The sequence below is a fragment of the Diuraphis noxia genome, unplaced genomic scaffold (genome assembly GCF_037042655.1).
Source record: "Diuraphis noxia isolate RWA-SAM2 unplaced genomic scaffold, SU_Dnox_SAM2 contig0002, whole genome shotgun sequence".
Lineage (NCBI taxonomy): Eukaryota > Metazoa > Arthropoda > Insecta > Hemiptera > Aphididae > Diuraphis > Diuraphis noxia.
Window position 1 is genome coordinate 11029943 of NW_028301712.1, and position 25335 is coordinate 11055277.

The 25335-nt window shown below is 27.3% G+C and overlaps 2 protein-coding genes across 6 annotated transcripts; both read left to right on the forward strand.

The window, feature by feature from the left end:
* The first annotated feature begins 121 nt into the window (after nt 1–121).
* On the forward strand, nt 122–13632 carry Psa (puromycin-sensitive aminopeptidase). 3 transcript variants are annotated; one of them, XM_015524093.2, is made up of 12 exons: nt 122–567; nt 1121–1295; nt 9476–9714; nt 9791–9956; nt 10207–10498; nt 10573–10991; nt 11054–11294; nt 11353–12056; nt 12138–12245; nt 12304–12426; nt 12537–12814; nt 13468–13632. In XM_015524093.2, the coding sequence occupies exons 2-11, from the start codon at nt 1170–1172 to the stop codon at nt 12753–12755; spliced, it is 2637 nt and encodes an 878-aa protein (XP_015379579.1). In that variant the 5' UTR covers nt 122–567; nt 1121–1169; the 3' UTR covers nt 12756–12814; nt 13468–13632. The 3 variants fall into 3 exon arrangements, with proteins under 3 accessions (XP_015379579.1, XP_015379576.1, XP_015379578.1); XM_015524090.2 differs by lacking the exon at nt 122–567 and adding an exon at nt 756–985; XM_015524092.2 differs by lacking the exons at nt 122–567; nt 9791–9956 and adding exons at nt 769–985; nt 9995–10145.
* Nucleotides 13633–16373: 2741 nt separating this feature from the next.
* Nucleotides 16374–25027, forward strand: LOC107173526 (protein LSM14 homolog B-B-like). Of its 3 annotated transcripts, none has more exons than XM_015524101.2 (9): nt 16374–16742; nt 19055–19206; nt 19270–19483; nt 21075–21279; nt 21348–21450; nt 21532–21805; nt 23525–23777; nt 23846–24174; nt 24272–25027. In XM_015524101.2, the coding sequence occupies exons 1-9, from the start codon at nt 16628–16630 to the stop codon at nt 24274–24276; spliced, it is 1650 nt and encodes a 549-aa protein (XP_015379587.2). In that variant the 5' UTR covers nt 16374–16627; the 3' UTR covers nt 24277–25027. The 3 variants fall into 3 exon arrangements, with proteins under 3 accessions (XP_015379587.2, XP_015379588.2, XP_015379586.2); XM_015524102.2 differs by having other exon boundaries at nt 19270–19414; nt 24269–25027; XM_015524100.2 differs by having other exon boundaries at nt 16375–16742; nt 24269–25027.
* The last annotated feature ends 308 nt before the right edge of the window (nt 25028–25335 follow it).

Genomic DNA, 25335 nt, shown 5'->3' on the forward strand with positions numbered 1-25335 from the left:
CGGCTAATTTATGGGTAAGGTTGTGGCCCGACTGTTTGACGCCGACGACCAATGGGACGCTACGATATGGGATCCATCATCCATGAGAGAGAATCGGGCCGCGTTTTTTCACTTTGTGGTTTAATATTTTACGTTTTTCTTAATTTCTTCCCTTCCACAGTGCCACTTCCACTATCCACAGGCCACCACAGTCCAGAGAGAATACTATAGAGCATGATTGAGTAGGGCCTACCGTAGGCACTATATAGCATATAGGCCGCTAGTTTCACAGTTATCGAGTGTTATCCATACGTGTTCCCTCGTCACTGTTCGGTGTTTATCTTTTAAAGTGTTAACCGTGTGGCATACTGTCGTAGTGGCGTGGTTGTGCTTACTGGTTTCATTGATTCATTCATTTTCGTGCCTTGTCTGTACATCAGTGTGTTAAATAAGTTGTTCTTGCACGATTGATTGGATTTTAATATCGTCATCTGAATTATTGCTACATCATTATATTACTCTGAAAAATATTGCCGGTATTTAAAAATAATATTTTTAAAAAATCACTACAGTTGAACACCGTCAATAGTGAGTAATTTTTTTCTAATTTTACACGTTTTTAAACATTTAAGATAATATTATTATTGTGTTTGTACGTAACATTTTGTGTCATATACATATATTATACTTCATATCTCACGCTATACGTTCGATGAAAAAACGCGAAATTTCTCAATGTTATTGACCCTTGGGCAGACTGAAATTCGATTCGATTTACCTTCCAAAACGCGCCTTAAAGACATTATAACATCGTTTTCGATTGATTTGCGTTTCATGAACAACGTTATTCCATGCGGTGTTCACTGTTCATGAAGGATTTTTTATAGGCCTACTTTTTGTGCGAAAAACCGGTTTCCGTAATACGTATATATAGGGGCTTAAAAAACAGCACTCAGTTTACAGTTATGTTCTGTTGGGGTATGAAGAGGAGGATACCTAGAATCGTGTTAGTGTGTTAATGTAATTGAAAACAGTATAATATGCGTGCGAGCGTGTTAGTGTATATACACGCGAAACTGTGACATCATTGCGGGGAATATAGTTTTTGTTATTGATAATTTATTTTGTCAATTTTTCGTAGGTGTTTTCAAGTGTTTATATCGAATACATTTTCAAAAAAATACTATAAAATGGCTGGAGACAAGAAACCTTTTGCACGACTACCAAAATCTGTTAAACCAGTGTTATATGATTTATTTTTGAAGCCAGATTTGCAAAATTTCACATTTGAAGGCAAAGAAACAGTGTCTATAAATGTGAGTATTATAGAATCATATTATATTATAATATTAATTTTTAATTTAATTTCCTATTTATAAGCTTAACTTACATTGATAATAATATAATGTACAATAATTAACATACTGTTTATTAGACTACTTAATAATATCTACCTAATAAGTCATTAGGTATTTTTTTTTATTAACTAAATGCTTCCAATTATTATTACTGACATATTTACTAGGTATAGAATTTAACTGTAACGTATTTTGGGTTTATTTTTTTGGTGTTGGGGAGTGTCCTTACTCCTGGGAATACTTTTTCTCCACAAATATTAACATAACTTCATCATAAATTTATAACTACCTGATACAAAACAACTTGATACTTTATAAGTGGTCATTTTTTTGTAAAAAAATCTTAGGACTGCTACCTAAATTTGTGATTATAATCAAATAATTAACATATAATTATGACAAAAATAAATTATAAACAATTTAACTAAATATTATATCAAAACTAATTTAACACTTAAATATAAATAATAATTTTGTATTCAAAGAAAAATAATAAGGCCATAGCCAATATTACTGATGATCTGACATCACAACACGATAATACAATCTAAGTATTATGTATCTAGTAGTTCACCGTTAACTGGAAGTACAAATAACATTTTGCTAATTATAAAATCCATACTGCTTTGTATAAGATGAAAAATACTTTATTCAATTTATAAAGCAGTTTTCAAATATTTCGTCATTCGTCAACTATATTTTGCAATACCTTCTTCAGTAAAAAATAGAACTATCAAAAAGATTAGGAGTTTTAAGTTTTAATCCCCAGGATACCCTCCTTTAAATTTGCAACTGCTATTAAATTATTAATAGTTTTTTAATTAGTAATAGGTACCTAACTAATAACATTATTAGTAGCCAGTATGTTAAAAAAAAAATGGATACCAAATATTATCATCCAAATGTAACATATTCAAAATCTTAACCCTTTAAAATTCTAATAAACTACACAGCACTCATATACATATGTAACTAGAATATAGGTACAAATATTTTTAATTAACCAATAACTTTTATAAAACTCAATTATTCTTATTTTGTAAATGGTTTTAATTTAGAAACTATTTTCCCATCTACTTATATTATACAAAGAAACGTTAAATTAAATTATATGATTCTCTAATAATTTAATTTTAATAGTTACAAATTTAACAGTAAGGTCCCAAAGAAATAATTTCTTTTGTGTATTTTAAGTATCTTAAAAACAAAGAGTCATTGTGTATGAGTCAAGTTTTAATTGTAAATTTATTCTTATAGAAGTATTTATATCCTAACCTTGTATGTGTTAAAAGTATGATCGGTATTTTATTCTTCAAAGTATAGTAATATTATATTTCAAAGAGTGTGGAAGATACTTAGGTCATTGGCGCATCCTAAATTTAATATTATCTTAAGAAACAAAAATTCAAAATTTATTAAGATAAGTAGATCGTAAAAAAAACTTAGTGCCTGAAGTTATTCAAATTTAACTCTAGTTTCGCCTACTGTATTTGTCATAAATTGTTCTAGATTTTGTTCTGTTAAGATTTTTACAATGATTCATAGTTGTTTTGTAAGATTTTATTTAATATATTGATACTTGTTTCTGGTGTGATGATCCATGAGATATCCATGAGTATGCAAGAAGTGTGACCGGCACAGAGTTTCACACTTAATGAGACATCAAAGGGCCTCACACTTTTTTATTGAGATTGAGAAAGGGGCTTGTGCTTGAACCCTGAGAGCTTTGCTGCAAAATAAAATGATGGACCCCTCTCCATGGAAATTGCAGCATAATACCTATGCCTATTTGTTATAACACAATAATTCACATACTATTTGATTATTCTATTAAAAATATTTTTTTGCTTTTGTGTTAGGGATATTGTGAATTCTCTTCTCAATGTTAAGAGTTATGGTTCGTTTCTTTTTCTATGTTCAAAATTAAAATATTAGATAAGCATTCTTATCGACACGAGCATCTTAAGAAATTATTTATTAATTGTAAGTTGAAAAGATTGTTCCAGGAGTCCAGCCACAGTAATTGTAAGCATTGCAATAAAAATAACACAAGTATTAAAACATCTGGAAAACTACTTGAAAAATTGTTGTTTATAATTATAACTATCCAGAATATGTATTAATTTGATTTAATTTGAAATTTTTATATTTTATAACAGTTGTTATAGATATCATTTGTTGTGGTAGGTTAGAATTTATATCATCTATGCTAGTCAAAAAAAAAATCATATGAATAAACAATATGGTTTTAAAAATGGAAAAGTAGGTAAACACTAAGTAGTAAATCTTAAGATGTGTACAATATATTTCAACATTGGATATTAATTAAATAACTGTAATATGTGTTAAATTTAATACAAATTAATCATTTTTGTTCGATGATATAAAAATTGATTCTGTACAAATACAAGCAATCTGTATTACTAAGTTAATTTTATGTATTTATATATTTCTATTAGAGTAATTAATATTACTATTATTTTGAATTAATTTTTGCTAACATTTCATTTGAAAACATTGTTTGAATGTAATATAATAGCATACTAATATACTTAAAAAGTTTCCCATGATTAATAATTTTAAATTAAAACAAAATAATTAAAATTGTTATTCTCTATTTAAATATTTAATTCTTCTCAAATTCAAACTTAAATATCTAAAATATGTAAAGTAATTCTTTGGTTGTACAGTTGATTCTCGATAATTCGAAGTTGAAGGGTCTGTTGAAAAACTTTGAATTACCGAGAGTTCGAATTGTTGAGTAGTTCAAAGTAACGATGAGAGAACAAAAAAAAAAAATTCTTAATAGGTACTGTGAGTTTAGAAAAAAAATTAGTCTGTTTAATTTTTGTAAATAATTATTAATTATTCCAAAAAATCAGGTGGTATATATTAGATTTATATATTGTTTTTAAATTGTAAATTAAATTATATATCTCGGTCCCTAAAATTTTGTGTGTAGGTAATCAAAAATTTATAAGTGTGTTATAATAACCTTTATAATAATATTGAATATTCTATAAAATTTTAATATAACAATATTAATTCAGGATATCAAAAAAATCTAAAAAACAACTTTCAACAAAAATTCTATTTCACTAATTTTTTTTTAAAGAACCTTTAAATTTGTTAAATAGAGGTTCTACTTTATTTAAATAAAATAATTTATTGTAAATACATACAAGGTCTGTTCAAAAAGTACCAGGATTTTATTTTTAATAATTACAAAAATAAAGTTACATATTATTTAAAGATATCGCCTTCAAAATACTCTCCTCCAGACGATATGCAGTGGTTCCAGTGATCTTGCCATTTTTCGAAAGTCCTTTGGAACTGTTCTAAAGTTATAGCTTTGAGTTCTGTTGCCGTATTCGCTTTAATTTCCTCTACATCTTGAAATCGTTGTCCTTTAAGCGCAGATTTTATTCTCGGGAAAAGAAAAAAATCGCATGGTTATCATGTATAATAGATTAGCCGCAATAACATTTGTCCTGGTACTTTTTGAACAGACCTCGTATTATCATTAATTGATAGGTACTATGTATAATTCAGATTTGACTGATTGGGACTAAGTGTGTAGTACGAAAATTTGGATATTTCAGGGATATACCTAATAATTATAGTATGTAAATTAAATTATTATAATATAAGATTATTATTTTTTGAAAAAATCTGTAATGGTTTTTTACTTCATCGAATTTTGTTTAATTTTTTTAATTTGGTGAATATACTTTGTCACGTGTTAGTGTCCAGTTTTCCCGAAATTTAATTTCGAATTACCGAGTATACTTAAATTTATTGTTTTTATTCGAATTATCACGTGATTATCAAGGTACCGAGCATTTACTACGAATTACCCGAAACCTTTGGTATTATTATTGAAGGTTTGAATTATCTAGAGTCGACTGTATCATGAATTTCTTATGAACAATCTTGTTTCAATGTTCAATCATCAATCGGCAATCATTAAACATAAAATTTAAACATTTTATAATTATTATTTAACTACAAAATAATTAGCACAATTTCGTAACTTTTACGATATTCCCCAAGAATTGAATTTTAAATGATTACTAAAAAAAATAAAATAGTCGTGCTTATGTATCTTAAATATTTTTAAACTGCTATTTTAACAAATTATGATGTATCTTGTATTAAATTTTCAAGCTTTTCGATCCCATGAAAATGTTGATTGATTTTCTATACAAGGTTTCTCATTAGTTGTGCTTACAGCTATTAAAACTTACGAAAATCGTTAAAATTTATCAATTAATTTGTTTTAAATTTTAAATTTAAATTCCTAATTTCTAAGGTATAAAAATTTAGTACAATGTTTCACGTTTATATGCTCTGCATAAATTATAACAATTTTAGAATAATCCTACATAAAATTTTTATGAATTTTTATAAATCATATTTTGTTGTAATTCAATATTATTCTGAGGAATTTAAAAATTTTCACCACTAAATTACATCATAATTATTAATTTTATATAATTTAATTTTCAAAATATTTAGATTAATGATACCATTTTACGCTTTTAACAGTACGTTGACCTATAAGTTAATAACATTTTTATAAATAATAATAGTGTTTTTATAATATACTGTGATTTGTTGTTGTAGTAATAAATTAACCCTATAGTATCAATAGTAATAATAAAAATATTAGAAAAATGCACTGTCCATTCATCAGAACCGTTTATCGTATGCATTTATCATTAAATTTAACATATCCGTATTGCGTTGCAGTTTTGTACTCAGACGTAGTACCCTCGACACCTATTATGGGTACGTCTTTTCAACGACTTTCCTGTTTTTTAAATTAAAATAAATCTGTTAATTCTAATTTAAAATTATTTAAATGTAATGTATAAATGTGCACAACGTAATGTGTAATGTTAAATTGTATTATTTTTAAATAACAACGATGGTTACTTTTGTTGATAATTTGTATAAGAGTTGCGTGACTTATTACTTTGTTATTTTGATTTTATATTATTTTGATTACAAAATTAAACATCTCATTTAGCCATTAAGAGAACATTATAACCGCATGCATTGTCTCCGTCTCACAAGTGTGCAATATACCAAAATTTACGCTAAGTAGATCAGGTTGGCTCCATTAGTTTAAAATTTAGAGTGAATTGACCTTTTATAAATATTTAAATGCAAGGGACCAGAGTATTATTTAGATGACCTCATAGTCCAAAGACTTACAATATTTTAAATTTGAAGTGAGTTTTTTTATTTTTTTTATTTATAGCTTCTTGTATACAATTATAGCTCAACAAATGTTGATAATAACCTTGAAGTAAGTTATAACTTATAAGTATTTTAAGATGTACAAAAGATTTTAAATTTTAAAATATTTATAAACTCGCTTCAAAATTAAAATATTGTAAAAAGCCTATGAGGTCATCTAAATAGTAGTCGTATACCTTTAAATTTTATAAGTGGTAAATTCGCTCTAGTTTTTAAATTATCGGGGTAAACGAGATCTGCTGAGCGTAAAATTTATGTTACGCACTTGTAAAACGGAGACAACACAAGCGCATATAACGTCAGTTAGGCCTATCCACCCATGAAAAATACTATCGTTTTTCGTTTGTCATAAATTATATTATAGGGTTTATAGTGAAAATTACAATTGCCCACTTTAATACTTATTACTTTACCAAACGTAATTTACGAACATAATATACTACGTATATTTATATTATTACATAAATGTGTTCTAATCACGGTATTATTACAATTTTATTAATTAGGAAATTGTAATGCATTGGTTTAAGTCGGTAATTGGTATTACCAATATTATATATATTTATCTATAAAAATGAGTGCTAATTAATAAGGTATTTCTCTATAATCACGCTATTCTATGTTATCTATAATAATATGCATTCATTACATAATACAAGTTTAATAATATTATATGGGTCTATTTAAAGTATTTTGTTACATTGATTCTCGAGGAACAGAACATAAACAATAATCGGAAAATTTGATGATTTGATCATAGTAGGATTTATGATTAATTATAGAGATATTCTCACATGATTAATTTTAATGTATACCTAACCAATAAAATATTAAATAATTAATGCGTTTTGTATCCTGAATTGATTTAAAAACTCCTAAACCCTTTAATATCCAATTAGAAAGTGTCCATTTATAAAATAATATATTCAAATATTTTGGTGCTGAAAACCTGAACTTTAAATAATTAAGAGCATTTTAAAACTACTAATCATATTTTATAATAATGGGCTTATGGTGATCAATTCTTTTAAAATATTATGTCAGTTAATGGTTTAAAACACTTCTTTCTTTGACTATCGAGGTCAAGGATACTGTTTATTTAAAGAAAGATGATATAGTTTTATTATGGTATACATTTATTACTTGGGTACAAGGTACTCTATATTATAATATTATACATTGTATTAAATAATAATAAATGTAATATTTCGAAAGAAAAAATTGTAAGCATTGATCATGCAGGTGTCCAATATTATGTACCACACAATAACATAACTGTAGACTCTACCAATGAGAGGCTCTCCGTGCATATTATGCACTTCACTTCTTTTATACACGAATAACTGTACCCTATGAACAGTTATAAACCGACAGATTTATACAAAATTTACATCTGTGCAAGTTATTAAATACGTTCATGGACAATATTTATATGTAAACCTACCTATAGTCTATACATTATCCGTTAAAATTTTAAATTAGAAAGTATATTATTCTCATATTCTATAAGAAAAATTCAGATTTTAATATTATGATATTAATGCTTTATGTCATAAATATGTTATATCAACATTATCGACAATATTGAATAATTTCATATTTTTTTCGTTTAGGCATATAAAAATGTATTAAGTATATTATGAAAGAAGACTATTAAAAATAATTAACCTGTGTTATACTTTTCATGATAAATTGAGTCAGTTGGGCACACATGGGATTACAGTCGGGGGGGCCCCATCCACCGAAATGTCTTCCTCCATGAAAATGTATTTCTACAAAATGTCGATCTTTGGTCTTTTGTATCAATAGAAGGTATATAATTTCATAAAAATTATTATTGGCCCAACTCAAAAGAATCTTTTGAGTACAATTCTAATTGCGTCTTTACATAATAAGTAAATTTTAGAGGTTAAATAAATTATTTTAAGTTGTTAGTTTTTATCTTTTAGTCGTTATTAGTTGATGATATTTTATTGTTTAAGACTTTTGTATGTAATAATGTGATGTATTAATCAAAACCTTTAAAATAAAATATTTAATTCATTACAATGTGAACTTGATACTCGGAAAAGTACTTACTGTAGTTTGAATTTAAAATTAATAATGATTTTTTATGCTGCATGAATATAAATGATAATGTTTAACCTATGATTATCTTTAATACATGCAATTTATTAAGATAACTACTTGTTCGAATTTTGGTTAAGATGCGTCAACATTTTCAAAAGAAATGAGATTGAGTAATAATTTACGAATAAAAGATAAAACAATAAAATACACACATTGAGACATTTAAATAAAAACAGTATGTCCACAGAATTCTTCTTAAATGGTGTATAAAATCGAAGTATATGATAGAAATATTATTAACCCATTTTTTTAACAGTTTATTTAAACAAAATATATTCTTAATTTAACAATTTTAACGTATGTGTTATAAAATGCGTGATAAATTTTAAATTTTAAGTTGAATATTTTATTATTTTGACATTGAATCATTAAAATATTTATTTAAATAATATTGATCATAATCACATTAATAAGAGTCATGAGAAAATAATCTGTTAACCAAACATTATAATATTATTAAAAAAAAATTAAAAATGTATATGCATAGATTTTCTGTAATAATATCTCTGTTGTACTTATAATTGAGAAATAAAATTGATACATAATATAGACTATAGAGTGTGCTATTATTAAATATTAAAAAGTTATTCAAGTATTTTCTATTGACATGGAACTTATGTAAATTATATTGATGACGTATTTAGTTAATATTTCATTTCAATTGCCTGTACTAACAATTAACATATTGTATATTGTGACATATTAAAATTTAATCAATAAAGTTAATTTTTTTAATTTCATAGATTCTGGAATCAACTAAAGAAATTATTTTACATGCATTGGATTTAAAAATTGAAGAAGCCGAACTAAAAGATAGTGATGGATTAATTTACAAACCTTCTGTTACACTATCAGGAGAAGATGAAACTGTTACTTTGGGATTTGACAAAGAACTAAAATTAGGCGAAGCATTTTTAAAATTTATATTTGTTGGTGAACTTAATGATAAAATGAAAGGATTTTACCGAAGCAAATATGTCAGGTAGGCTAAATAAAATAAATCTCTTGTCAGTATTGCTTTGCAATTTTTTTCTTCTTTTTCAAAAAAAATTGCATAGTGTAAATGAAAGCAGCAATCCGGTTGAATTTTACTCAGCTGTTAGCATGTTATGTTCAACTTCTGCACGTAGAATGTTCCCTTGTTGGGACGAACCGGCTTTGAAAGCTGTTTTTGATATATCTATTGTTGTGTGTAACACATCTCATCGAGCCTTGTCTAATATGGTAAGAATATTCAATGTTATGTTAATTTTTGTTTGAAGCCCAAGTGGAGAGGAAAAATACTCTGCTGTTACGCAATTTGAAGCAACTGACGCAAGAAGATGTTTTCCCTGTTGGGACGAGCCGGCAATTAAGGCTGAATTCAACATTTTATTGTCTGTGCCGCAAAACAAAACGGCTCTTTCCAACATGGTACATTTTCATTATATTACTTTGTATATATTTTATTATTTCATAAATTTTTTATTTTTAGCCCGTGATTTCTGATACAATTGAAGAAAATGGAGATCGTTTGCTTAAATTTCAAAAAACTCCAATTATGTCTACTTATTTGGTTGCCGTTGTTGTAGGAGATTTTGATTATGTGGAGGATAAAGATTCAGATGGTGTTTTAGTGCGAGTTTACACACCAATTGGAAAAAGTGAACAAGGAAAATTTGCCTTAGAAGTTGCCAAATGTGCATTACCTTACTACAAAGATTATTTCCAAGTAGCATATCCTTTACCAAAAATGGATTTAATAGCTATTGCTGATTTCTCAAGTGGTAATTTGGTTTATCATAACTCATCAGTATTAAATACTAATAACCATGAATTAATTGATATAATATAATTTTAGGTGCTATGGAAAATTGGGGTTTAGTAACCTACAGGGAATCATGTCTCTTAGTTGATCCAGACAATACTTCAGCGGTTCGTAAACAATGGATAGCTTTAGTTGTCGGGCATGAGTTGGCTCACCAATGGTTTGGAAATTTAGTTACAATGGAGTGGTGGACACATCTTTGGTTAAATGAAGGATATGCTTCGTTTGTGGAGTTCCTCTGTGTGGAACATTTGTTCCCAGAATATGATATATGGACACAATTTGTCACAGATACATATATTAGAGCACTTGAATTGGATGCTTTAAATAGCAGTCATCCAATTGAAATACCAGTTGGCCACCCATCTGAAATTGATGAAATATTTGATGATATTTCATACAACAAGGGTGCTTCAGTTATCAGAATGTTGCATAATTTTATTGGAGATGAAGTAAGCTATTGTTAATTAATTGGAAAGTTTATTATAATTATTTCAATGTTTTTGATTTTTAGGATTTCCGTAAAGGAATGAATTTGTATTTGAATAAACATCAATACAGCAATACATTTACTGAAGATTTATGGACATCCTTAGAAGAAGCCAGTAATAAACCTGTTAAAGATGTCATGTCTACATGGACATTACAAAAAGGTTTTCCTGTAATAACTGTTGAAAAAGAAACTCAAAATCCTGATGGATCAAGGGTTATTAGTGTATCTCAAACTAAGTTTACTGCTAATGGACAAGTTGATAGTAATTTATAAAACATTATTGTTCTTTTTCTTTTTAATAAAAACAAATATATTTTTAGGTGATGGTCTTTTATGGATGGTTCCATTAACATTTTCTACATCCCGAAATCCAGGAATTGTGTGTCATAAAGATATCATGTCTGAAATTAAAAAGGATATTATCATTCCTGCTAATTTAATTTCACCAGGAGAATGGGTTAAAGTAAACCCAAGTACTGTTGGGTATTACAGAACTCGTTATTCACCAGAATTACTTAACAATTTTGTACCATCTATATCGTCAAGAACATTACCACCTTTAGACCGTCTTGGATTACTTGATGATCTTTTTGCTCTAGTTCAAGCGGGTCTCTCAAGTACAGATGAAGTGCTACGTTTAATGTTGGCTATGACAGATGAAGATAATTATTCTGTTTGGTCCTCAATGAGTAATGTGCTAGGGAAATTAGCTATATTATTGTCAAATGTGGAAGGAGAAACAGAACAATTATTTAAACAATACAACAGAATTCTTTTAAAAAAAATATCAACAAAATTGGGATGGACTCCTCAACCTAACGAAAGTCACCTTGAAACAATGCTGAGAGGTTTAATTATGGCCCGTTTGGTATCTAGTGCTGATCCTGATGTTATATCTGAAGCCAAGATAAAGTTTGCAAATCACCTAAGTGGTAAAGAAAATATTGTAGCTGATTTGAGAAGTCCTATTTATAAAGCTTGTTTGTCGTCTGGTGATGAGACCACTTTTAATCAATTACTACAGGTTAACTATAATATTGATTATACATCTACAACACTCATGAGTCATAATTAAGTATCTCTTAAATGTTAATTATTATTTTAGCTTTATAGAGGAACTGATTTACACGAAGAAAAAGATAGAATATGTAGAGCAATGGGAGCATCTAAAAATAAAGATATATTAAAAAAAGTGCTTGATTTTGCAATGTCTGTAAGTTGTTAAGTATTCACAATCAAAATATGATAATATAATTTTCTTTTGTTTTTAGGATGAAGTTCGTTCACAAGATACTGTATTTGTAATAATTTCTGTTGGTGGATCTAAAGTTGGAAGAGATCTAGCTTGGCAATTCATTCAAGACAACTGGTCAAAATTATTTAATCAATACCAGGTAAAAAAAAAAAAATATTGTAGTTTAATTTAGATTAGGCATTTCTGACTAGATTGATTGAAATTATTTTATTTTATTAATATGTTTAAAATGAATAACTTATTTTTCAGGGTGGTTTCTTGTTAACTCGTTTGGTTAAAAATACTACAGAAAACTTTTCTTCTGTTGAAAAAGCTGAAGAAGTAGAGAATTTCTTTAAGCAAAATGGTTGTGTAGGGGCTGAAAGAACAATCCAACAAGCTTGTGAAACTATCCGATTAAATGCTGCGTGGTTAAAGAGAGACCAAGAAAAATTACAAAATTTCCTTCAAAAAGTAGTCCAAAAATAACTTAAATGAATAAAGGTTTGCTCAAAAATGCTCAATAACTGTTCCAGTTAGTCAAAAAAGTAATTATAAATAAGTTTAAAAAAAAAAATATTTATTTATATTTATATATTATACTAACTGACTTCTTGTACTCCATTGCTTGTTACAAATGCCAACTTTATATGATTCAAACTTCATTCAATTTGTTATTTAATTTGTAATGGTGTTCTAAAACTTAAAACTGTTAACTATTGTTTTTATAATCTGTATCTAAAATAAATAAGTTTTTAATTAATTAATTAAAATATAAAAAATTAAATGAAACAAATTATTTATAAAATATTATATTATTGCTATTATTATTATTCCTACTAATACTATTTACCTAATAATATTTTAAGTGAATATTTAATATTAATACATTTGCTGTGGATGACACCAATTGGTGTCATGTACTATGGTACTAAATAAATGCACTACAATTTGTTCAATGTTACGAATACATTTTCTGTTAACATTATTTCTGAAACAAGTGCATATCATACACTTGCACATAATATATTAATTTTTCAATTTAAAAGAATTATTTTTAAAATTCAAATTATTCTGCATTTTAATAAGTATACTCAAATATGACGTGCAACAAACATTTTAATGAAAATTTGGATTACACTATTTTTTCTAATCTAACTTTTAATTATTTAATAACCTTGAACAAACCATTAATTTTCAGGTTTCGACATAATACAAAGAAGCAGCAATTTATTGACGTTTTTTTGTTAACCAACGTCATTTTGGTACATTAATGTATATTTTAATGGCTTAACATATCTTATACTGGGCATATATATATATATATTTTTTTTTTTTGATTAATATAAATTTATTCTTTATGTTACATAGTTTTTTTTTTATACTTAACCTCCTGTAATTGTCCCTAATTATCTATTCATTTATTTTTATTAAACGTGTACTTAATAGTTAATACTTTATTTAATTCATCGGTACCAGGCTCTGTATTCTTGTTGCAATGGTCAGGTGACATCAACTGCATTTCCCCTTTAACTGGCTAAAAGCTAAAGCCATAACATTAGAACTTATCCAACATTTGTACACATAAATTGACCAGGTATTATTTTAAATGAGTATAACCCTATTTTTTCAAAAGAAAGTTAGTTACCTAATACATATTATAAACCTCCAACATGTTATTTATGTCATGAGCCTATTTAAAAATAAAAAAGTAAAATAATAAAGTTTGATGCGTATTATATTTTTGAAGTTTAAAATTTTTACTTATTTAAAGGATTAAATTGAGTACCAGAATTTAAATTCGTATGATCTACAAATAATATGTGAATGGTTTAATATTGTTATAAATAATGAGTCTGCAGTTGAATATAAATTATGGTTACCTACAAATTAAATGTATCGAAAAATGTTGATTTTCTTAATTGACATGAACTAAAACTGGTAACTATTTACCAAAAATAAAATAATTCTTTAGATATTATGAACAATGGCAATTGTATTTGTTTTCAATGTATATTTGGTGTTTTTGTGTTTACTTTTTGAAGTACTAATTTTTTTAACTTTCAGGATGGTTTTTCATAGCAAATTGGATCTATAATTTCTTCTTTGGGAAAATAGTATTATTTACTAAAATAATACTATTTTCCCCAAAAAAAAAATGGATTTTGTTGCAACTCTAAATTAACAAAAAGACTTAAATTTTTTATCAATTATTTATATTACAATTTTCTAATTTTCAAAATATTTTTGTTCTTAGTGTTAATAAACATTTATATTTAATCACTTTTTATGAATGATGAAATTAACTTTTTAAAGTAAAATAGCTTATACCATCCAACTTATTAAAAATACACCAAAGGTATTTTTACAAGCATATTAAACTCATATTTAGGGGAAAATTATTTTATGTTGTTAACATTGGATGTCTATAATCAATACTAACTTTTAAGTTAGCAGATAGGACGGAATATATTCTGTTATACTAAATGAAATAATACCATAGGTTTTTGTCAAAAATTGATTCCACCGGCCATTTTATGAATAGTAAAAATATTACTATATTGGCCATTAGGTACTAATAACAATCTTAATAGGTAGGGGTCGGAATTATATTCTTTTGAAATAGTCAAAATGAGATGCTAATATTCTCTAAAAAAGTTGAAAATATTCTTTAAACATCATAATAAAATATGCGATAAATATGCTTTTTTATTAATATATTCTCTTGAAATAAAAATATCCATTTATATGCAAAATAATACAAAAAAAACTGATATAAATAAGTATATGATAAAAAATAATGTGCAAAAAATAAGCAAAATAATGCATGATAAAAAAAAATTGATTAAATTATATCAATAACAATAAGGTATTTTTAATGACGAAAATTTTTTAGAACAGACAGAACAGTTAACAACTATATTTTGCTCCATGTGTTCTGGTGTCATATTTGTACAGACCGTAAATAATATATGTTTTTATACGTGCTAAATGAACGTTTGACGTCAACTAAAGTTACGGGAAAATGAATCGATATATCCACAAATATTCTTTATTGTACAAAATATTCTCAAATATGCTAAAAAACTTATGCCATTAATTAACCGGTTTCATGGTTTGTAAAGATTTCGAACCCCCGCCTGACTGCATAGCCTCAAAAAAAAAAAAATAATAATATGCAAAATAATATAATTCCAGCCCCTATTAATAGGTAACTATATTTAATTTATATAACAAAATATTCTTAGAAATATACAGGATATAATAAAAACTAGGAATAGGTACCTGCTGAAAAAAAAACATATTTAACTAAACATGGCAATAGCCAATAATTATAATTGCTAGATAGGTATTGATATGACATTTTATATTTTAAAATGGGAATTTTATAAATCAAATTTCATTCAAATAAGTAAATACCTTTAAAATACTTAGAATTATAAAATGTCTAACTGTTGACTATAAGATACTTAATTGATTCCCACAAAAAAACTAAAGTTATTTCTTCTGAAAAGTAAAAATCATTTTGACATTTTTCGCTATTGAATTTTAAAATCGGGGGAATCAAATTCGTGTAATATTTCAGTAAGCCATAAAATTTAAAATTAAATTTAATTGTAACCAAACTTCAAAATTAATTTTTCATTAGCTTGTTAAGATCTATTTAATAAAGTTTTAGAATATTTTTAATTCAAATTATTATCTACGCTTGGGCGAGGATTTTTATTAATTTTCTAAATAATTTAACCAGCTACCGGTACACTATCCATTATCCTATACCTACTCTCGACTAGAAGATTCGACAAAATTTTATGTTTCGACAACGAGTCAACGACGTTGCAAGAGAATATCTGATATCTCTAAATCGTGGCAAGGCAACCATCACCATGACGTACAATTAATATTGTCGACAAGGCGATAGGCGAACGATCATGAAGTCCGTAAATCCGTAATGTAATTCGTGGTCGATGTACTCCGTTGTTTAAATGCTACCCATGCGCAATTCCCTCCATAAACGCACATACCATGTGATCTGGTGGTTGGCCAGACTGATCGACACCTACCATGAAAATGGCGACGGCAGGCTTTGACGTCATTTGCGTCGTTTTGCTTCATTGTACGTATCTCGTTCCGTGAAGGAAAAAATATTTTCATTTCGCTTGGAGATGTAACGATTGTTGTTCGCGTGCCGTATTTTTTTCTCCACCGTATGATACGTCTCGTGCGCATCGGTCCTTATTAATTTTCTTTGGTTTATATCGTGTTTAAAATCATTTTTCCACACTGACGTTTTCGTTTACGCGATAAATTCGCGTACTTGCCACCATAAGAACAATTATAGTTAAACATCTTTCGTCAAGATGAGTATGCCGGAATTAGGAAGCAAAATCAGCCTAATATCAAAGGCCGATATTAGGTATGAGGGTAAATTGTTCACAGTTGACCCACAGGAGTGTACCATCGCCTTGTCTCACGGTAATATACATACAAATATTTTTATGAACTCTTTTATTATAGTTGGTCGAAATTTTTCCCTCTGGAGTCCGGGGTGCTCTTTTCATTGTTGTTCTCAATAAATCTTCGACATACTTGATTTGCCTAACCTATAATAGCATATTCATAATAATCATGCCTAAAATGCTAAATCTCGGGAAGTAATATGATGTGAAGTCAACCCGTTTAATATATTGTAAAAAAAATTTAACTTTCTCAGTTAGATGTCTATCTTACCATGAACAGACGGTATCCTATATTTAGACACCTTATCTTAAAATATGTGTAATTTCCCGTCTTTATCTTCATTTATTTTTTCTTTGGACCTTAACGATTTACTTCAAAGGTATCTTAATGGTTTGTCATCCAATACTGAATTATCGTATTATTGGTAATTACATAAATGAAATCGATCTATTTTCGATCAGGCCCGTTTATTTTTCCCATAGGTATAATAATTTTCCGTCTATTTTCGCATAATATTTCTATCTGTCCATTACCATATATTAGTCATTTTGAAATAAGTATTATTCATAATTTTAAATTGAATTTATATATCATGATGTTTTTATTCAATTTGAATGATACTCAATTATACAAATAGTGAAAATGTTTTAGAATTTTTTTATTAGGAAATAAAAGAAAATTTGTGTATCTGCATAGTTGATAATTTTTTCATAAATACCTATATTTTTTTTAGGTCTGTTATAGGTATTATATTTTAAACTTGTTGTATAACCCCGACTTTTCCAGGGAAAAATAGATGAGAATAAAATAGTACTTCATATATCCATGTATTCTGGTTAAAATCTGCCACACTTTATGAAAAACCTGTATATATATTTTATCACGATTAACCTCGTAAATCTCTTTGTGAATGAATTTGACTAAGATGGATCAATGTATAAATTAGATATATTTTTGATCATAAATAAACTCAAAAATGTACTATTATCTCTAAGAACAATCTTGCAATTTTGATTAAAATTAAATTTTGTGTCTGAAAAGCTATGTATTGTGTCTTATAACTTCCAGCTATTCTCAAACTTTCAGAGTGTTGACTAACACATATACATTTTATTGCTATGAGGGTTGCCAAAAGTCTTGGTGACATTATAGGGTGTCGCAGCCTTATAAATAATGAGAACCGCTTAACTAGTGTGCTATTTTATTTCAGTTCAAAACCCAGTATAATCATAAAAAAAAAAAAAAATGATTTGATTTTCTTGAGCAAAACTGAAATAAATATGTGCACCGCCCCTTAACCTGTATGGGTTGAAAAAGTTCTCTCCCTAAATCTCATTTTAGTGTCAATTAGTTATGTAGTTTTCAAGTCTGTTAGTCCCCATACAACCATGCGTAAGCTTATATATATATTTATATGTGCCCTGTGTCTGTAAAAACAGGGTATGCTGTATAATTAAATTATTCATATTACTCAGTGTCCTGTACATATGTTTGAATTCTGCTTGTGGTTCATGCAATTTGACTACTAAGAAATGTAGATAACTGAGTAATAGAATGTACCCAGTTTTATACACACAGTAGGTATAGATAAGATTTGAAATATATTTTTAACCCGTCAGTAGGCGCGTGTATGTTAGTAACACAGTTAGGCGCGTATGAGCGCGGCGCTCACTTTCCCAGTTTTTACTAATTAATGTTGTAAATCGAACTGTAAATGAGAATTTTATTATGAATAATTAATTAGGATCACTTTATTTATTTATTATTAATAAATGGTAGTTACAATACTAGGTCAAAACGTATTACAATTAAAAAACTAAGATAGAAATCTCTGAAATAAAAATTTAAAAATACATACATAATAATTATTGCAAAATAATAAATCATATTTTGAGTTGAAAAATTAAAATACATGCATTATAATTAATTATAGCTTTAGTTATACTTGGAGATGAAAAAAAAAATAATGTATATACATATAAAAAACTATACGAGAAAAATACATACACCAACCGTCGTGTATGAGCACGCCGCTCACTTTATCAGAACTGACAAGTTTAATCTATTGTCATTTCAACACAAGACTAAGGACCAGGTTATTTTATTTTTAGAAAAGGGCCTAGATAAGATAGCATAAGGTATACGTAGTTTTCAACAATTTAAAAATTAAATTGAAACCAGTGGTAGCTAAACTAATAATGGAATGAGCTCATACGCGACTTCTGACGGGTTAATACTTATATTGAAATTATTTTTAAAAATATTTTAATTTAGTTACCAATTAAAATTATGTTATTTGTATACTTATTGTGTTAACTTTCTTTTAGTTCAATCTTTTGGAACAGAGGATCGTCCAACAGAATTTAAGGTTCCAGCACAAAGTCAAATATACAACTATATACTATTTCGTGGCTCTGATATTAAAGATATTAAAGTTATTACTCCTCAAATAGCTCTCAATGACCCTGCTATTGTACAGGTAACTAATTCATAAACCATAAACTCGTTCTATGTAAACTAATTATTATATCATTATTTATAGCTATCAGTACCTCCAAATACTATGGGTGGCTTTAATCCTAATTATCAGTCTATGGATGAAATTGGTTCAGTCAATCAGGTTGGAAACTCTTATAATCCTATGTCTGGTGTGAACTTAAATGCTGGACCATCACATAAGCAAGCAAGTGAGTCTCCTCTGATTTTAGATCCACAACCAGTTATTCAGCAGAAACAACCGATGACTGCCCAATCTGGTATGTACACGCATACACAAATCCAAATGCTTGGGCATATTTGGCATGCTTGTACATATTGCTATTGGGTACTATTGTAAAATTCTTCCAAAATCTTTATGCATGTCAATCAAATTTCACAAATCGATAAGAGCTTATTTTTATTATTATTGATGTTCAAACAAAAAGAAATTAATTGTAAATAATAGAAAATTAATTTTTTAGATTAACTCAACATATCATAAATTTCTTTAAAGTTTCCTAATTTTTAAATTGATATGTTTAGTAGAAGTTCAGATTATATTTATAACAATTTTAATGTGAATAATTTTTCCTTATTTACTATATAAATATAAGTTAATAAGAACATATTTTAGACATTTAAATTCTTAACCTTGATGCTAAGCTTTTTATTTTGAGCAATTATTATGCATAAACTAAGAATTGTATGTAGTTATATAAATATATTAATAAAATGCATGTTAAGGATCTATTACTTAAGATTGCAAGCGATAAATGTTTAGGTTTTAAAACTTAAGTGTTTTTTGTGTGTAACCTATAGTAAAAAACAATCCTGAAATGTTAAATTTCAGGAGTGGTTGCTGGTCAAAAATTAGATCTAGTTGGTATGTTGATACTTGAACTGTAGGAATATAGCGATTTTTTAAAATTATTAGGAAAAAATCCTAAAGCTTTAAAATTTAGAACTGAGTTTATTACTTATTCTTTTACTAGTTGTATAACTTAATAAATACAGTTAATACTATTTATGAGCATTTAAAAATATCAACAATATTTGTCAAAACTGCAAAATAAAGCAAGTTTTTTTTTTTTTACAATAAAAAAAAAAAAACATAAGTTAAACACACAAGAAACAAACTAATTATAAGGTTCCTCATAAAAAAATTTTATAGGTATAAAAAAACTACAATATAAAGAGTCACATATAATTCGCTTTTAAAGATCAAATATTTATTTAATATGGATCACATACAACAATACACAGATAATTTCAAAATATTCAGATACATTTTAATCAATGAAATATGACACAAAAATAACAAGGATGTCAAAGTTGTTCTCCACTTAAACCCCATTACCATAACTCTGTCATTTTTATTTTTTAAATCGATTGAAAATTTGTTCCTAAATCACAAACTACTTGTAATACAATACAACTGGATAATATATTTGATTTCTTATTGGCTGAAGTAAATTCTAACTACCCTATTTCAAATGGACAGATAAATTACAAATAGCAATAATAATATAGACCTGAAATCTTCTGCTCAGAATCAATTTCTTATTAAAATCAAATTTAATGTATTATCTATTACATGCAGTATACCAGACAACTACAAGGAAATGGACCAAGTTAACTGGTTTTTATTTCTCGTAAATAATGCATACATAATTATGTCTGAGAGACCAGTAATATAACTTTCAGAACATTTTTAGCTATCTAGATTTGTTGAATGTTAAATTATAAAGAATGTACTGTTTATAGACATAATGCTTTTTTAATATGTACCATTGCTTTTTTTTAACATCAAATCATGAAATTCTGATGTTTATTTTATTTTTATATACTTAAAAAACAACCTTTTTAAAGATGTCGTCCTAGATTTGATATCTGGTGGTTCCCGTTCATCTACTCCAGCTCAGTCAAATGTATTTAATGGTCAACGTAGTAGCCCAACTTTCGATCAAACTGTTCAACCAGGAAATCAGCAAAGTCCTGGAACCAGAGGAGGGAGGAATCAGCGTAACAGATCCACATCTTCTTCTGATACTCGTAAACAAGTTAGGCAACAAGGGTAAATATTGATTTTTAAATTAAATTTGAATACTATATAGAGATCAAAACATTGTTATATTTTAAAAGGCAAAATTATCAAAGAAATGATCAACAGCAACATTACCAACAACGTAATGACCAACAGTATCAAAGGAATGATTTTCAACATCAGGATAATAATCAACATTTTGTAAGTGCTATTTTTTTTATTATTTATAACATATATATTTGTTTATTATGGCCTGAATAAAAATATTAATTACACTTTAAGGTTAATCGTCAAGGGGGTAATAGGAATATGAATGGTCGTAATTGGAATAATCAGCAGCAACAACAACAACAACAACAAGTTAGAAGACCAAATCCAGTTCCAAATAATGCTACCGGAGGTCGTTCATTTTATAATAGGTCTACTGGTCTTCCAGCTCCTAGTAAAGCACAGGGACCTAGAACAAATTCGTTGAAGTTTGATGAAGATTATGATTTTGATAAGGCAAATAGTGAATTTCAGGAGATTATAAAAAAACTATCTAGAACAAAGATAGGTAAGTTAACACTAATTTATAAAAAAATTAAATGCATTTATACAAGTCATATGTAACATATTAATGTGAAACCATAACAAATACATTCCCCTTCATGCATAACTTTTTATTTATCCCTGAAAAAAAAATGAGGTTTATAGTAAAAAATTTCGGGATCACAAGAAAAATAGTTAAAAAATATTTGAGTCAAACTTCCCCTTAAAGTTGATCAAAGTTTAATTTGTGCCAAATATGGCACTATATGCACCAAAAGTTTGTTTGTGCTATATTTGGCCATCATTCATTAAAGTATACAATTTTTATTTTTGCCATTTCTGGCCACCATGCACTCAAATATATGCTCTATGATACTCATGCATAACTGCATAAGTCCAATATTAAGTGTGGTATTTTTTATTTTTAGAGCTAAAAAAAATTCAGTTTCTATGTTTTTAATGCATGTTGTGCCAAATATGGCACATACTAAGTTTTTGTTATATTTCAAAAAGTATTATACGTAAAAACTGGTACTAAGTTTTAAAATAAAGCTGACAAACACAGTGGTATTTTTTTTTTTTAATTCAGCAATATACATTTTTTGTTAAGATAGCATAAAATAAGTGATAACGGCTTTTGGTGACAAACATATTTAAAGCTGATTAAATTTCATCTATGTTTCACAATTTTACCGCTAAATAGATGTACCTTACATCAAAATTGTTCGTTTTTTTGTGCCGAATCTGGCCGTATGTGCAGTAACGTCATAGCTATATTTTCACAGCAAAAAATGCATTAAGGGGATTTATTTATTTTTATCTCTGTTGTGACAATTTAAAGAATGATAAAAAGTGTTGTTTTGTCATCTCCACTTGGTATATACTCTTGCTCCTAAATACCTTCTAATTGTGATCTGAGTCAGTGTTTGGAAAGAATGTCGTTGTTCACGCGTGTTCACACGTTCACGTTCATAATTAGTGAACGATACGCAAATGTCGCTCATTTCTTTTAAATAGAACGTGAACAGCGTTTATATTTTTAATGAATTTGAACAATTTTGAAGACGCTCAATTTATTTACTATTTAATAAATATAATATGTATATAATTTAGATACTTAAGAAAATGTATATGCTCTAAAGTCTAAATTGTTTTTATTTTTGGGTTGAGACCTGTATGTTTATGGGTTTTTATACAAACTGCTGGTAAACTATTTATAAACAAAAAATTAAATGAACGACCTTATGAATGCGTTCATTTTTTCAAAGAACGTGAACGAGTTCCTTTTTCAAGGAGTGAACGTGAACGAATTCATTTTTTTAGTGAATGTTCCGAACCCTGATCTGAATATAGATGTATAGTTAAAAGTATATCAAAATCAGGATAATATGCTTTGTAATACCTACCAGCATTTAGGTCAGGCGTGGCAAATTATTTGAATGCTATGTGTCATAAATAACTTTTTTTTTCGAACATGGCATAAAAATATTATACAGGGTGATTTTTTTATCGAAGAACACTCATACTCATACACTCATACTTTTTTAAATAATGAGTGTTCTTCGATAAAAAATCACCCTGTATATTATATTATAATGAAAATATTTAAATTTTTTTGTTATTGCTATCCCTGATTAAAGTAAATTCAACACCTTTGGTGGTGATTGATAGATTATAATTAACTAGTTTCTGGAACAGTAATACCTTGACTTTTTTTTATTGTATAATATATTTATCTTTTTAGATGATGGTTTTGATGATTCAGCTGAAGAAGTAACTGTAGTTAATGGTGCTCCATCAGTAAATGGTGATTCATTACCCCATTTAAATGATGGACAACTAGTTAATGTAAAAAAAACTCATCGTATTGAAAGTGGAAATGAAACCGGTGTAGTAGAAAATGAAAATGAAGGAGATGATGATCAAAAAACGTTTTATGACAAATCCAAATCATTCTTTGATACTATCAGCTGTGAAGCAGTTGAAAGGAGCAAAGGGTAACAACTTAATTATTTATTTAAAACTTCAAAAATAATTATATTTAATTATTATTGTTATTTTGTAGACATTCACAAAGGACTGATTGGCGTACGGAACGTAAATTAAATTCAGAGACATTTGGTGTAGCAATGGCAAGGCGTGGTCAATACCACCGTGGCCGTGGTGGTTATTATAATAATAATAACACTAATTACCGTGCCAACCCTAACGCCTATAATAATGGTAACAATTTCAACAACAATCGTCAAGGAGTGAATTATAACTACCGTCAACAATCAAATAATGGATACATGCGTAATAATCCTGGTAACCGTGGCTATAACTACCGACCAAGAGCAACTAACAAACAAGATCAGCGTCAACCAAATGCAGTATCTCCTCAACGAGTTTCAGGTTTTTATTATTTTTAAATAAGTTTTATATTCTAACATTTTGAATTCACATTGGGTAAAATTAATTTTTAATTTTTTTTTTTTTTTTTTTGCAGTAGCCTGAAGATTTCAAAGTCTCTATTTCAATATTGCTGTATATTTAACTAAAAAAAAAAACACAAAAAAAAGTTTAAAAAAAATCTTTCCCGTGGAAAAATTACTTTGTATATAGTTTACATTTCTTCTCTTTATAAACCCACGATTTTAATTGTTGCCGTGCATAATTTGTGATGAATTCAATTGGTAATTTGGTATATTTTGTTAAATAGTATCCGGTTGAGCGGAAGTTTTTGGCCGCATGCACACTTAAAACTCTGGGTCTTAAGTCATCATATTCCTAAGTATATTTAATTTTAATTTTTTGAAAGAACATAATTATTATTAATTTAAAATTAACTTTCCCCAGACTGTTCTTTATCTTTAGTTTTAGTTCTGTTTAGACAATTTTTTTTAAATAATTCTTTTTTGACGGCTGTTTTTAAAAAATATATTCATTTATGGTTTGTTCTTCATTTCATAGTTTCTGCATTAGGTTTTTTTTCATTAAGGTGATAGGTTTCATCAATAAATATCAAAAACCAGATTCTAGCTTAATAGAACCCAAATTTATAAGAAACTATTAACTAGATGTAAAAAAATTGTTAAAACTTGTAGCTTATGTAAGAAAAAATACAAAGATACTAAAATTTAAAAAAAAAATTATGTGATTTTGTTTGTTTAAATTAAACAAATAACACAAATATATATAATATATATATGTATTAGATTATATCATTTAAAAAAAAATATATGTACATTTTTTTTTTTACCATTAACTGTGCGTTTTTCTTTTATCTATTATTTATTAATCCAATGAATAAAGGTGAAATCAAGTATGAGTGTATTATGTATGACTGAATTCAGTGCTATTTTCCTGAAATAAAATATAATTCCAAATTTGTTCATTGTACACTAAGAATTATATGAATGCAAATATGGATTGCACTTATGAAATAATGTTTTAAATATCATACTACTTGCATTCTGCTTATAGTTAGGAACAGATTTTAATTTTTTTTTCTAAATCCTCCTAGTGACAATCTATACCTCTATTATTTTTTCAGTACTCAACAAACTTGAGCAT